The 15,613-nt window shown below is 41.9% G+C and overlaps 1 protein-coding gene across 1 annotated transcript in view; it reads left to right on the plus strand.

The window, feature by feature from the left end:
- Positions 1-15,613, plus strand: part of ADAM23 (ADAM metallopeptidase domain 23) — a 105,683-nt gene that overhangs the window by 58,433 nt on the left and 31,637 nt on the right. The window contains 7 exon segments of the mRNA XM_066621966.1: positions 543-642; positions 4,340-4,411; positions 5,442-5,528; positions 7,995-8,075; positions 10,361-10,411; positions 13,118-13,181; positions 14,377-14,482. Coding sequence (XP_066478063.1) covers positions 543-642; positions 4,340-4,411; positions 5,442-5,528; positions 7,995-8,075; positions 10,361-10,411; positions 13,118-13,181; positions 14,377-14,482 — 561 coding nt within the window.

Raw genomic sequence — 15,613 nt, forward strand, 5'->3', positions numbered from 1 at the left:
CAAGGGTGTCAAATAAGGCCATTGGACCAAATGCGGCCCCCGGAAGTAATTTATTCGACCTCTGTTATAATTGGGCTCTCTCATATTTTGTAAATATGAGCAAGATTTGCACATTTTCTCTTCTGTCATTTGTAGCTAATGGGTTTCTATGTGAGAACAAACTGTTTATTTCTGGCCATCATCTGCTTAATAATGTCATGTTTGGCTTAATGATGTCACTTCTGGCCCTCAGCAGGCCTCATGAATCCTAACTTTGGCCCTCTGTATAAAATGAGTTTGACATCCCTGCTCTAGGGCCTCTAAAAAGTTTGAGAACCACTGCTCTAAAGTATTTAGAAACAGAGATCCATAGCCATTTGATTAGTCCCACTACTACTACTTTAAAAAATTGCAAAATGTGATGAGATGTCACTATGTTGACAGGAATTAGAATTATTTGAGAAAACAAAAGATTTAAAGAAATTTGTGGAAAGTTCATGGAAACTTAGTCAAAACTGAAGTTTTCTTCAATGTGAAGCATTTTCTAATTCTTTGTTTCTCAGTGTCTACCACCCTAGAAAATTCTCAAGCTGCAGCACTTTAGAATACAAAAATTTTTTAATCCGAGGGGGAGGTTCCTGTCTTTTCAACAGACCAACAAAGGTATGTTCAGTTATGGTGGAACTAGGTCCCTGTATCTGTAATCTCTTGGGGAGAAAAGTGGAGGCAATTTTGAATGAGTAAATGATTGGTAAAGAAATTTCAATTGAGCATATTGGTAAGTAGAGCAAAACCGCTACCCCTTCTTCTGCCTTTTACATGGCTGAACTTCTAGCTGGGCTCGAGGGAAAATTGCTTGCAGCAAAGAAGTGCAGAGACTTAAGGTGGGAGAGGGGCAAGATTTAGCTTTGCTTATCACAATTTTTCCACTGTTTCCTTTATGTGTGAGTGGGGCAGACACATCGTGTGTCACAATGCAAAGGATTCCAGAAGTTTTCATGGGGTCTCCTGTATAACACAAAGTCAAGAAATAGTCTGAGTCCAAGATATTCATTACTTTTAGAAATTCCAATTTCTTTACATATTCTCAGTGCCTTTATACCCGCTTTTAATGTCCATATAGGGGCTAACTTGCTTCACACGAGCACTAGGTATTTCAAATAGACTTATTTTCACTCATGTTTGACTGCTTGTTGTAAGCCTTTAGACACAGAATGGTGAAATTCTATAGCACAAGTGTTGCTTTCTAAATCTTCTGTGTCTCTTACTATAATTTATTTAATCACTGTGTGTGTAAGAATGTATTTGCAGTACCTGACTGATGTTACAGCACATATTATTGGTTTGCTGTTCTAGAGACTATTCAGGTTATATGTGCAATCTTGAAATGGCTGCAGTGAACCATTCACAAATTTCTGCCATTCATCACAGTGTTAACATACCTTTGTTAGAAGGCTGTGACATGCATAATAGATTTTTTTGCAAATGTTTGAACTCTGGAGAATATAAAAATGAATCTCAGCTACTTAAGGTTAAGAATTATTTTGATATATCAGTCCATGGTCCATTTGGGTTCAGGAAAAAATATCCTTCCTCCTGTTTTTTGCTACCTATGTGTATTGGAGATTGCCAGTGTAGGACATGATATTGTGTGGTGTGCTCTCTTTTCTACTCTTACAAATGTTCTTTCTGAAGACTCTGTGGTTGGTCTTAATTAATGTTTGGGGCCCAAGTTGTTATCAAATATTTGAAATGAGAAAAACTTTATCCCAGATTAAAACAGCGCTTTCCTGGTTTCATCTTCCCCTGTGAGGAGTTGACTTGCTACACTTGCTTCAAATAATATAGAACCATTTGCTTTGTAATCAGTTTTGTACAAAGAACACCCTCTCTGTTTTTTTGGACAGGCTGAATTGCAAAAAGCTGGTGATATTTAGGAGATATTTTGGATCCATTTAGGTTTTCTTCAAACTCAATTTTTTATTATCTTGAAAATAACTCTTTTATTTGAAAAAAGATCACTAAGGTAGTCACAGCCAACTGTCTAATTAACATGGAATTTAAGGGCATATTAGACACTTTTGTTGAGACTTTTCGTGCTGCCATACGAATTGTTTCTTTATAGCTGAAAAACTTTTATCAACTGCTTGGCATACCCCTAAGACAGTGGTTTTCAAACTCTCTAGGGGAGTTTGCACCGCTGTCTTTGCGGGGGTAGGGGGAAGGCAGCAATGTGATCCCCAGGTTTGTGCCGCTCAGGAGGGCTGCAGGGACTGGGTTGCACTCACCAGTCCCTGCAGCAGCCTGTCAGGGGTGTGGGGAGCCTTGTGCGAGCATCTGCAGGGCTCCCCAGCTAGTTAGAACTGAAAGTGGAGCGATTGCGCTCTACTTCCGGTTTTGCGGAAGTGAAGCGCAGTCGCTCTACTTTCACTTCTGATGACCCGGGGAGCCCTGCAGATGCTCGCACAGGGCTTCCCACTCCCCCGACAGGCTGCTGCAGGGACTGGTGCATGCAACCGAGTCCCTGCAGACCTCCTGAGCGGCGCGATCCTGGGGATCACGTCGCTGCCTCCTCTCTGCCTCCCCCCTGCCCCTTAAGGGGAAAGAGGCCAGGGCCCTCATGCTGGGGGATCGTGATGCCCCAGTCTGAAAACCACTGCCCTAAGATCTTTGGGAAATAATCTTCAGTATGGTGCTTACTGACTTAGGGTGCAAGTCTAATCCACTTTCCTGCACCGACATAAGGGTAATGCAACTTCAAGTTAAGGGAACAAACATTGCCATACCTTGAGGAGGCCTCCGTGACTGCCCCCCAACTGAAGGATGCAGTACAAGCCCCACTGGCACAGCTATGCCAGTGCTGGAAAGTTGGTTAGGATTGCACCCTTAGATCTAGAGTTCTTTTAGAGGTCAAGTGTTTGGGCATACCTATTTATGATGATGATGATAAAAATAATAATTACATGCTGATTTTCAACAAAAAGTAGTTCACAAAGCAGTTTACATAGCTAAATAAATAAAAGAATGGTTCCCTATCTCCAGAGGGCTCACAATCTGACAAAGGTGTGAAAGAAACACCAGCGACAGCCATTGAAAAGATGCCATGCTGGGGTGAAAATGGACAATTGCTCTCACCCTGTTAAATAAGAATTCTTATTCCCAGGTAGAGGAAGGGCATTTCTTACAACTGGGAAATTTATTAATTTAGACTTTTAGAATAATTTAGACTTTTAAAAAATGGTAGTGTTACTGTATCACATACTGCTTTTGAAAGTCTCCCTAATTTAAAAAAAAAATGAAATTTGCCATATTGCATGGAGGTAGGGGTTGCAGTTGTAGAAATACAAGCTAGAAGTCCCTTTGACTTGGGGAAACAGTATGACTCATTGGGTCCTGTTGGTTATATTTTTCTGTATCTAATGACTGAGCCTGAAGTTTACTGGCAGGGTCTAAATCAGAGGCTCCCAAACTTTCTGGGAGACTTTGGGACCTCCTCTTGGAGGGGGAGGGGTGGCAACAGTGCTCCCACGAGGACACCACCACAGCGCAAAAAGGGGTTTTTGTCACCTATTGGGTGTTGCTACGGCCCTCTGAAGGGTGTGGGGAGCTCTCGGCCCCCTCTGTGGGCCTCCCTGCACTTCAGAACTCCAAAATTATATGCAACGAAAACTGGAAGTGGGTCATGATAGTATTTTGGAGCTGTTCTGAGGCATGGAGAGGACCACAGAGGGGGCCGCGGACTCCCCTCACCCTCCAGAGGGCCATAGCAACCCACAGTAAATGAAAAAAACCTTTTTTGCATGCCATTGCCACAGTTACAACGTTGCCATGCCCCTTAAGTTGCCAATTACCTTTTCTCCCTGACCAGGTCGTCTCGACACCCCAGTTTGGAAATCTCTGGTCTAAAATTAAAAGTGTGATCTGTCCAGGAGCCTTTGGAATGTGTGTGCACACTGTGCAATCTGTGCCGTTTTGAGGAAAATAAGGTTTTTCTAGTAAATTTAGCCCAATACATAAATGTATAGGAACAGATTAACATAAATAGTGTTTTTCCTTGTCCTTTTGCTTTTACTTGTGTTACCTTTGTCCATTTCCATAGCAATAAAGTTAGTTTTATACCACCTGGTTTACTTTTGTGGCTGTTTGCTTGCAGAAATCTGTTGTCTGTGTTTGTCATCATGCTTCTTCAGCATAGGAATGCACAGCCATTCTGTTGTAATTTTGTTTGCTTTGTGAACATTTAGTTGAAAAGCGGTGTATAAATACAGATAATTTATAAACAGATAAACAAAAAAAGTTTAGAAATCCATCTGAATCTTTTACTGATAGTAGGTTGTGATATTTTATTTGTTGCTTTCAGTTGTTTGACACTGCTGAATGTGGAAATGGGTATGTGGAGCCAGGAGAGGAATGTGACTGTGGTTTCCAAATGGTAATATTTTTATATTCATATAAATGTTGTTTTTTATTCTTCCTGTTTAATGTGCGAAACAGTGCCTTTAGTAAAGCAGCCTTTGAATGTTCATTTTGCCATAAAGCTGCAAATTCGAACTATTGTAGTCAAATAACCAAATGGATGGACATTTTATAAGGTAAATTTTTTTGGTGAGAAATTTGAAAAAGAATTGTCACAGTAAATAATATAAAAAATAAAGAACTAAAATTCAATTTTTTTCTTAGACTTCCTTTTGAGAGAAGTCTCCACAGAACTGCTGGAGACATTTTGACTGTACTCCCATAACCACTTTCTCAACTACAAAATGGGGAATGTTACTCAAGGTTTCTGTTTATAAAAATAGAGTAAGCTGGTGTAAAAAAAAAATTATTTTTTTATATCTTGGATTCGTCAGTTACGGCCCAATCCAGAGCTGCTTGGAGTGCAGGGCTGCCGTGGTGCTGAAAATGGCTCCTGAGGCATTCTAAGTGCAACTGGGCAGCCGCCTGCGGCTCCTCAGGAGAAGGGACATTCATCCCCTTCCCCCAAGTAAGGGAAGTAACTCCACAATGGGGCTACTCAATTTTGCAGCTTTAGAGCTGCTGCAGAATCAAAGAGTTCCGTGTCAGGCTGCATGGTCCAATATGGAGCTCAGGATCTGGAGGAGCTGAGCTCCACTAGCTCCAGTGCTGGGCTGCTCTAAGCCTTAAGGCATGTTTGCAGCACTGTGTGCCAGCAGTAAGCCAGTGCGCAGAGCTCAGGATTGGGCTCTAAAACCAGCTAACTGTATTCTTATAGTCAGTATTATTTCAATTCTGCAGTAGTTCACTTTGGTCAGGCCATGTTGGCCCTGAACCCTAAGGTTTCAAAAACTTTAGCACATAAGATTCCTTGCTTTGGTTTGATGTTTGAGCTGTATAGGAAAACTTTATTTTTTTAAAGTCAATATATGGTTGAATTGTTTTGCGTGGTTGTACAAGTTAGTTTATTTTGACTTTCAGTATAGATTACAATGTGTTCTCTTTAGGATTGTCATGGCGAGTGCTGTAAGAAATGCTCACTTTCTAATGAAGCTCATTGCAGTGATGGCCCATGTTGTAATGAAACCTGCCTTGTGAGTTATTAGAAGTTTTGATTCATTCTTAAAACTCATTCTTAAAACTATAAAGTTTAAGCAACCTTCTCTTACAAATCGCATTATTCATGTTTTCAGTTATGTGTTGCTAATGACAGAAGCTAAAGAAATACACTACTTTAAGAGGGCTCTAATGTGACTTAACAGCTGATATGAAAATAACATTGTACAATCAATTAATTACAGCTTATGTGATTATCCGCTGGGGGCTGGGGATAAGACTAGGCCCTCAGTTTGGCTGTACTTGTCGTAAGAGGCGCCTAAACAGCCACTGGGTAGATGGGACTCGTCAGCCTGGGAAGGCAGCTCATCTGAGAGAAGGAAAACTCTGATCCCAAACCTCCACTGCCTTGTGGCTACATCCAGTTATGGAAAAGGCTTCAGGAGTCAACCTCGAGGCAAAATCTGGAGCTGGAGTCCCTGAGGCAGTTCATGGCTGAGCACAGTCACATTCTGGCAACTCCTGTGATGCTGCTGGAACCAACCATATTGGCTTCTGTCTTTCCATTGGACCATTTCAGCGACGTGGAGAGGGGGGGATTTGCTGCATGGGTAACAGTCTGTCCTCCATATCTACTCTACCCAGGCTTCGCGCACTGGAGAGAACACTCTGTTCCAGAACCACTATTCAGAGCGCGATACCATAGTCTTCCGAGACTGAAGGATGCCAACACATATGGGATTGCAATATCAATATGGTAACTGATGAATGATGAGTTTAAGGCTTCCCTAAGCTGTTTAGGTTGGGTGCCTTTGCATTGGCTGATAAAAAGCCCATTATAAAGCCATGCACTATGATGAATTAATGGATGATACAAATACTCTTATTCTCCCCTTCTTGTTCTTGGCTACTTGTATGTAAACAAAAAAGTACTTCATGCGCAGTGTCGACTTTAATAATTTTTTGTGGGTATTTCCACCATTGGGTTGTATTCACAGGAGCCTGTTACCAGTGTTGCTTTTTAAAGTGCATGTAACATGAGCATGTGGGAGGGGGGAACAGTCATATGCAGGGATCCTCTGTAGTGGCCAATGGTACAGCTATAGAATTTGGTAGGGAAAGAAAAATGGAGGCAAGCGTGAATACTGCAAGCAAATTTATTTCTCAGAAACCAAAAAGGCAGTTGGGACCTGACTTAGCATACTTTAGAAGGGGTTAATTCCATGGCTGACAGCCGGATCCTAACTAGGGCTATGCAGCCCTAAATGTCAGCCAAACCTTGTTCTGTTGTCATGAAATAGTTTCCAGAGGTGCACATAGTGCACTGCCAGCAACCTTTTTGGGAGTGCCACTGCGAACAGTGGCAGCTCTGGAGGTCCCCTTCCTCAGCCATACATGTTTACGCAAAAGTAGGTCTTTTTGAGTTGAATGGGACTTACTCCCAGGTAAGTATGTATAGGTTTATAACCTATTTTTTGCTGGAAAAGGTGCAAAGGTAAAAGATTAAACACGACCTGCCTCCATACCATGGTTCTGATCCCAATTACTCCTTCATGCATTTGCTATTTATGAATAAATGCAATTGTAACTGCTCCACTAGAGGCAGAAGAATGATTAGAAGAAGGTGCTTAGGCCAGCAGTAGACAAATTTTTTAGCTTAAGAGCCATACTGGGATATGGAAAATGGATAGAAGTCCATAATGTATGCATTTCCATATCACCATCATAATTTTGATTCTAGCTCTGTGAGAAAATATTTTGCATTGCATTCTCTTTTGAACACAGGCCATTTACTGTGTACCTGCTCATGCTTAGTCTTGGCCTGATTTGTCAGCTAGCGTGTGCCGGCATAGTTGCAATACCAGGCTGGAAGATCCTGATGGCTGGAACTAGCCCCCTGAACTTATTTTGGTCACCCCTTCCTTATAGGGTTCCCAACCCTCCAGATGTGGTCTGGGGTCTTCAGGAATCAGTATCAATCTCTAACTGACTAAGGGCGCAATCCTAACCCCTTATGTCAGTGCTTTCCAGCACTGGCATAGCGATGCTAATGGGACATGTGTTGCCTCCTGCATTTGGTGTCACTCACAGAGGCCTCCTCAAAGTAAGGGAATGTTTGTTCCCTTACCTCAGAGCTGCATTGCCCTTATGTCAGTGCTGGAAAGTACTGACATAAGGGGTTAGGATTGTGCCCTAACTGAAAGAAATCATAGAGATGTTAACAGGGCATCTAGGAACTTCCAGCGTTATGTCACGTTGGAGAACAGGATCTCTAGGAAGAGATTCAGTCAGAATTAGCAATGCTCCTGACTTAGCCCTTTTGTTTTCTGCCGTGTGTCTAGTCGAAAACGCTCTTCCTCACTCCCTACTTTCCCAACAATGGGAGAAAAGATAGAACTGTATTGCTACCCACCTTCACTACTAATAGACGTGTACTATAATAAAATGGAATTATTTTTGTTTACACAATCTAGGTTCATAATCAAACATTTTTTGGCTTTCAGTTTTTTCCACGAGGCTTTGAATGCCGCTCTGCAGTGAATGAGTGTGATATTGGAGAGAACTGTACTGGGGACTCTGGCCAGGTAACTAAACACTTCCAAAAGGTCAAGCAGTAAGCTGAACTCTGGGTAGTATTGAACTGTCACTTTTCTAAAGAAACTTAATGGTCTAATCCTATTCATGCAGGCCAGTGCCAGAACTAGTGTTCTGGTTGGCGCTTTACAGCCTGCTGACAGCATGTGAAGCCGTTTGCTACCGGACCGCCAGCAGTGAGGCCAGAGCAGCCCTGCATGTGACAGCAATGGCACATAGAATGCCTGCTGAACCAGGCTGCTCAGTGGAGGGAGAGTGGAATAGGGAAGGGAAAGGCAGAACAAGGTGGAACAGGTTGGGTGAAGGGTGTAATGGAGGAGGTAGCACATGGTGTGTGACTTGCGCAGGATGCTGTCCCCTCTGATAGCAATGGGCACACTCCTTTCTCTCCCTGGACTTATGCCAGGTTCTTAGTTGAGGGCCTTATGGGGAAATAAGGAAGACATTTTCCCTTTCCTCTCCCAAGCCTGCATTTCAGCGCCCCCTGCCCGGATGCAGTGCAAGCATTTTTGGCATGAATGCATTTGCAGGGAGGATATCCTTTAAGAGGAGTATTAATTGATATGATCACTTAAATTTGCATACATGTTCCTTTGATCAAAAACCATTGTTCTGAAGCAAAAAAAACAACACATATTCTTTCTTTTTATACATGCAAGTGCCAGCATTTTTAGAAGAGACATTCTTGTGTGACAGAGATGCAAGGATGCCTCTTTGAGGCAGTTTTGCGGTTTTGTAAACACTTAAGTTAAAAATAGTTAAACATGGACTGCAGGGCATTTTCTGAGTTCCATGATAGAAGTGTCTTGTATGAGGGCTATTCAGAAAGTAACCTCCATTTGGCTTTTTAAAAAAACAAGAATGAAGGAAAAGAAGCTAATACTTCTCAAAAGTTGCATACCATGTCAGCACTAAACTTCCATGTAATCTCCACCTGAATTGAGGCAATGGTAGTATCCTGGGACAAGCTTTTGTCTCCCCTTGTCAAGAACATTGCCATTGCCTTGGGGAAGCACAGCCAACTTTCATTTGTATAAACAAAAGGCGTAACTCTTCTTACAGGGTGCTTACACATTGGCAGCGTTCTTGAAGAGGGGAGACAAAGCTTGTCCCAGGATACAACCATTGCCTCAATTCAGGTGGAGATGCTGTGCAAGTTGAGTGCTGGCATGGTGTGTAATTTTTGAGCAGTATGAAATTGTTCATTCTTGTTTTTTTAAAAAGCCAAAGGGAGGTTACTTTCTGAATAGCTTTTGTAATTAAATAAATGCATTCTTTAAAAAAAATTTCAGTTATTAAAGATATGATGCCTATTAATCATGGACATTTCCATTGATTTAATTGAACTTATTAATAAATTAAATGTTTAGGGCCCTATCCTGTCGGGCTCTAGTGCCAGTACTACAGCCCATCGCCCATGCTGGGTATTGCAAATGTGCCTTAGGGCAGGTTTGCATTACCCACAAAGTCAGCAGCACCAGCAGGGAGGCCTATGCTGCCCCATCAGTGCTGCAGATGGGCGCTGCTGACTAGAAGGTAAGCACTGAGTGGCGCAGGGGTGTAGGGAGGGCATGGGAAGGGGGAACAGAAGGAGGGACTGGCCTGGAAGGAGGGTTCCCGACACGGGCCTTCTCAAGTCTACACCTGTGATTTAGTTGGCTTGAGTAGTGCCATTGCAGGGGCTGGGGCTTTACTTGGGGTAGGAGATGTCCCCTTCCCTCAGGAGATCTCCATTGGCTTCCCTGACCCCACAGTATACAGTGGAGGCTATTTTGGCATTGCAGTAGTCTGCAGCGTTGGGAAGCCTAGGTTTGGGCTGATGATGATGATGATGATGATGATGATGATGATACAAGTATTTATATACCGCCTTTCTTGGTTTTTATTCAAGACTTTATTCAAGGCGGTTTACATAGGCAGGCTTATTAAATCCCCGTAGGGATTTTTACAATTTGAAAGAATGTTCTATTTTGCAAGAACCACAACATTTAGGTGTTACTTTCTTGATCTGGTTTCACATTCTGGCCTCCATCCTCCCACGCTCAGAGCAGATGGAATAACTCGGCTCAGCTTGTCAGCTGCTTCAAGGTCGCACGGTGCCGGTGGCCTCAAACAGGCGACCTTCAGATGTTATCTTCAGGCAAATGGAGGCTCTACCCTCTAGACCAGACCTCCTGCCCATTATTACATTACCTCATTGCTTTCTCTTGATGTACTTTTGTCTATGTGTACCAAATTATTGTACCGTAGTTCAAAGGAACACTTTATATTTCAGTGTCCACGAAATCTTCATAAGCAAGATGGATCCGCTTGTGATTCAAATCAGGTATGTAAATCTTTAAACATTTCTTACAGCACATTGTGCAAATTTCATTTCCTAAATTAAATCATCCAACTCATTTTTAAAAATTATAATAGATGCCAATTATCAAATTCATGGGACATTCTGGCATACACCATCTGTTCTCAGCGGTTCCTAGTATCAGATTCTATTTGCTATATGTTAATTCATAAAAAGATCTTGGAACAGATTATTAAGCAGAATGACTGTGATTACTTAGAAAGGGGTGATCTCCAGGAGCCAGCACTGGTTTGTCAACAAATTCATGCGAGATGAACCACATCTCCTTCTTTGATAGAGACTGACTAGTCTGGTATACTGTGAAAATGCTGTGGACAATAGTGTACCTAGATTTCAGCAAAGCATTTGGCAAATTCTCCCATTATCTAAAATGGTAAAATGTGGGCTAGTTGGTACGACTGGGTTCAAATTGATTGAGCAGCCTTTTCCAGCAAGTGGTATTAAATGGCTCCACATCAGCCTGGAGTGAGGTATCTCATGGAGTGTTACAGGGCTGTGTTTTGGACCCTGTTCCGCTCAACATTTTTATAAATTATCTAGATCTATATCTGAAGGGCTGTAGCACAGAAGGAGGGGCGGATTTTCTTTTGGTAGTTCTTGAGGATGGAACTAGAAGTAATGAGTTTAAACTACTGGGAAGTAGACTAGCAGCCCATTCCTAACTAGGGCTGGGCAGCACTTTACTTAACTGGAATGCTACTCCGTTGTTGTTAAATGGATTCCAGCAGCGTGCACAGTGCACTGCCATCCATTTTGGGAGTACTGCCGCAAACAGCAGCAGCACCAGAGATCTGCTCCCATAGCTGGCTATTTCTGGAAGGGCATATAAGCCAGTGGCAGGAGAGGGGATGGAACAGGGGAGAGTCCCGGAGGGGCTGAGTTGGGCGGTTACCAGTGGTAGCAGCATGCATCTGCATCCTTGTTGTGTTTTTTCCCACTGTTCCCTCTCCCTTACTCACCTTGAACCTGCACAGATCCAAGAGGACCTTTTGGAGTAATGGATGTTTAACTCCTGGCTAAGGAAACGGATGTCCTCTTACCTAGAGGAGACCTCCGTGACTTGCCCTCCTGCAGGATACAGCATTCTTCTTGTTGGTGTGGCTCGATCAGTGGGGCGGGGGGGGGGGGTAGAGTTTATTGAGGACTGGGCAGTTAGACTAGTTATGAGGAAGAATTTCTTAACTATATGTGCTGTCTGGCACTGGAACAGCCTGCCTTTTACAGTTGTGGACTATAGCAAATTCTCACTTAAAGTTGTTGATAGGTTCTTGGTTCTTGGAACCAAGAGAAAGGACTTATAATGAAACCAATTTTACCATTGACTAATTGATATGCATAAACAAGAGTTACGTTCCTACAGCATATTTCACCATCACCACTTCTAAATAAAGACCCAAAATATTGATAATTTTAAATATTGAAATAAATGGGAGCATTGCTGACTAGAGAAAACTCACACAGATGTGAGGAGAATGTGCAAATTCAACAAAGACAGTGGCCCTGGCCAAGAATCGATTTTTTTTTTCCTCATCAACCTTATAACGAAATGACTTAAAATGAAAAAACTTTAAGGGAGGACCTGTTATTCTTTGTTGGAAGCTTTTAAGCAGAGCCTGGATGACCATCTGGCCGGGGTACTGTCATCACCAACTCTGAGCAAGGAGTTGGACTAGATTACCCCCAAGATCCCTTCCAACTCTTGTATTCTTTGATTCTGGTTTCAGTATTTTCCTGGGTTCAGTATAGCTGGAACTCCCTCTCACAACACCTTTGTGGTGCCACTTATTGGTCTTTCCTTCATATTTTAGAAGCTATACAGGCGTGCCCCAGTATCAACAGGAGTTCCATACCAGAACCTCCTTACTGTTAACTGAAATCACGGGTACAGGTGACTGAACCTGAGAAGGTAACAACCTTTTTTCCCCATAAAACCACAAGTGACATTTTTATTGTGTTATAAGGCTTTAAAAACATCAGTTTTGGTTTTATGGGGAAAAAAAGGTTGTTGCCTTATCAGGCTCAGTCAGAGGCCACGGATGAACTAGCTCCCCTTACCTCTAGAGTAGATCCATAGATATGGCCCCCCCTCCATAAATGAACCTGGGCAGTAGCAACCTGGCCAGTTTGACCTATCTGGATGTTGGACTTTGTACTGACTTTGAAGTAGGGACAGCACCTACTCTGTTCATAGCAGTTCCCACTGTAGTCAATCTCATCCTGTACACAGAGGCTTTCAAACTGGGGCATCGTGACGCCCCAGCCAGGGAAACCCTGTCTCTGCCCCCTTAAGGAGACATTGCAAAAACCAGAAGTGGCTGTCTTTCACTATTTTCAGGAGTTTGCAGGTGTGGAGAGCCCTACAGAGGAGTCCGCAGGCTCCTCAGACCCTCCAGAGGGCTGGAGCTGACACATGTGAGTTAAAAAAACACTCATTGGCCCCAGCAGTGGCGCGATCATGACAGTCATGTTGCTGCCTTTGCCCCTCCCCTACAAGCACTTACAGTGGTTCCCTAACTCCCAGAGAATTTGGGAACCACTGCCCTGTACACATTAAAATCATATCGCTAATTTATTGTTAATGCCATCAGCCACCTCTTTAATTGCAGCACCTGGCTTTTTAGCGAGAAAAAATGCTATATTTTGCCTATTTATAATTTGTTTTTATTTTAGGGACGTTGCTACAATGGAGACTGCAAGACGAGAGATAATCAGTGCAAATACATCTGGGGAAATAGTAGGTTAATTTAAGTATGCTTTATTCAGACGCATTTCTTTCTTCGTTTATATTAATAGCTTTCTACTTACTATACATTTTCACTTAAAGTTGCACTATGCAGGAATTAAACAATAATAGGCGCAATTCTAACCCCTTATGACAGTGCTTTCCAGCACTGACATAAGGGCAATGCAGCACTGAGGTAAGGGAACAAACATTCCTTTACTTTGAGGAGGCCTCCATGAGTGACACCCAACTGCAGGATGCAGCATATGCCCCGTTGGCAACGCTATGCCGGTGATGGAAAGCACTGACATAAGGGGTTAGTTTTGCACCCAATGATGCTAAAGAAAAAAACTTCTTTTATTAACATACAGCTATAGAAACATAGAATGTGATTGAAAACAGGAGTATGTATAAACTTATGTCAGACATTACTGAAAATATGTTATTTAAAGTTAGCATTAAAACAGTATATTTGATAAGCATTTACTTGTCATTGGATCGATGTCACAGAAAAGGTACTTTGCAAACTCCCTATTACTACTGACATAGTATTTGAATTGTTCTTCCTGGAGTAACAGCCCTAATAAACAGTGTTTAAGAATTTAAATGTGCAATATTTAGGCAATGAAGATTAATCATGTTAAAATATATACTGGTAAGGATGGTTACAGAAAGGTACCAGTTCTTTCTAGCTTCCAGTATTTGAGAATATTGATTTTGGATCATTCAGTTCATTCAGACTCTTTCTGATTCCTAAGATAGGTTGCAGCTTTCAAGAACCAGAAGTCCCCATACAGAGGTCCACTTGCAAATTTCTGAAGAACTAGGTTCAAAGCCTGGAAACTCCTGGGGAGTTTCTCTTGACGGGGAAGAACTGGGGAAGACCCTTGCTTGAAACCTGAAACTCTTGCTAAAACTATTGCCATTAAGTGTAGGGCAATACTGAGCTAGATGGAATAATAGTCTTACTTCAGGGGTTCTCAAAGTTTGGGTTTCAATTAGCTGTGAGATGGGGGGCGGGAATGTGTGTTAATTTATATATTTTGTATATAATATCTAGTCCTTGATATCTTTCACTTTAAACAATGTAACATACAAGTAGTGCCCTTGCATGACATCAGTTATTTTAGATACATTCTGACTATGGAAGATTTTGTTTGCCTGGGTCTGTTAGCGGAAACTTCATTAACATTTTTTTTTTAAACAGAGGCTTCAGGTTCTCATAAACACTGTTATGAGAAGCTTAACACAGAAGGTACTAAAAAAGGAAACTGTGGAAAGGATGGAGATAGATGGATTCCATGCAACAAACAGTAAGTTCTCAAAATATTTTATGGAGTATGTAAATTATGTCAATATATACAGATCCAACTTTGTTACATATGGATTTTTTTATACATGGATTTGACTCAACACGAATGGCTACTGCAAATGAGAAGGAATGTACTGATTCCTGGAGAAGGGGAAAAAATTATCCTTTTAAAATCACAGTTTAAAAAACTGCTTTTTGTACTGTTGTAGAGAGAGAATCATGCAAGTGATTACAGGTATAACCTAATTATCCATGGATTTTTTCACCCATGGAAAATCCATGAATTTTTCTATCTTAATGCAATGAGAAGTGTCCTTTGAATTAAAGGAAAACAGTTGTTTAACAGCAACCTGTTAATGCGAGAGAGGGCAGCTTCACTCCAAGGCAAGCAACCCCTCCCTTCCCCCTGAGCATGTGAAAGAAAAATCACTTTGCTCTGGGTGAAGGGAGGGGTTGCTGGCTTAGAGTGAAACCTTTGTAAGTGCCTGGAGAGAGACTGATTGATGGATTGTCTGCCTAATGACTCTGTCTTATATCACAAAGGTCAGCAAGACTGTTTTTAAATCACCTAGCAAAGGGTCTGTTTTTTAAATGAGTTTGCTTTAATGTGATTTTTGCCATCCTCATGAGTTCTTGGAACAAACCCGAGAGTAATGAGACTCAACCTGTGTCACCATTTTTGGGTCAGAAAAGATTTTTGACACTATCCATACTGACCATTAGCATGACTCTCACCTACAACTGTGATTTCTTTATTCTTGTCACCACATCTCAAAAAAGATATAGTGGAACTGGAAAAGGTGCAGAACCCCCAAAATGATTAGTGAGTTGGGGCATGTCCTTTACAAGCATTTGCAACTCTTCATTCTAGAAAGAAGGTACCTGAGGGGGAACTTGGTTGTGACATATGAAATTATGCATGAGATGGCTAGAGGGAAGTTCTTTTCCCTCTTAAGCAACTCCAGAACCAGGGGACATCCACTAAAGTTGACTGGTGGAAGAATTAGAACACATAAAAGGAAATATTTCCTTACCCAGCGTGTAATAAATCAGTGGAACTCCTTGCCATAGGATATTGTGATGGCATCTGGCCTAGATGTCTTTAAAAGGGGACTGGGCAGCTTTATGGAGC

The sequence above is a fragment of the Tiliqua scincoides genome, chromosome 1 (assembly GCF_035046505.1).
Source record: "Tiliqua scincoides isolate rTilSci1 chromosome 1, rTilSci1.hap2, whole genome shotgun sequence".
Lineage (NCBI taxonomy): Eukaryota > Metazoa > Chordata > Lepidosauria > Squamata > Scincidae > Tiliqua > Tiliqua scincoides.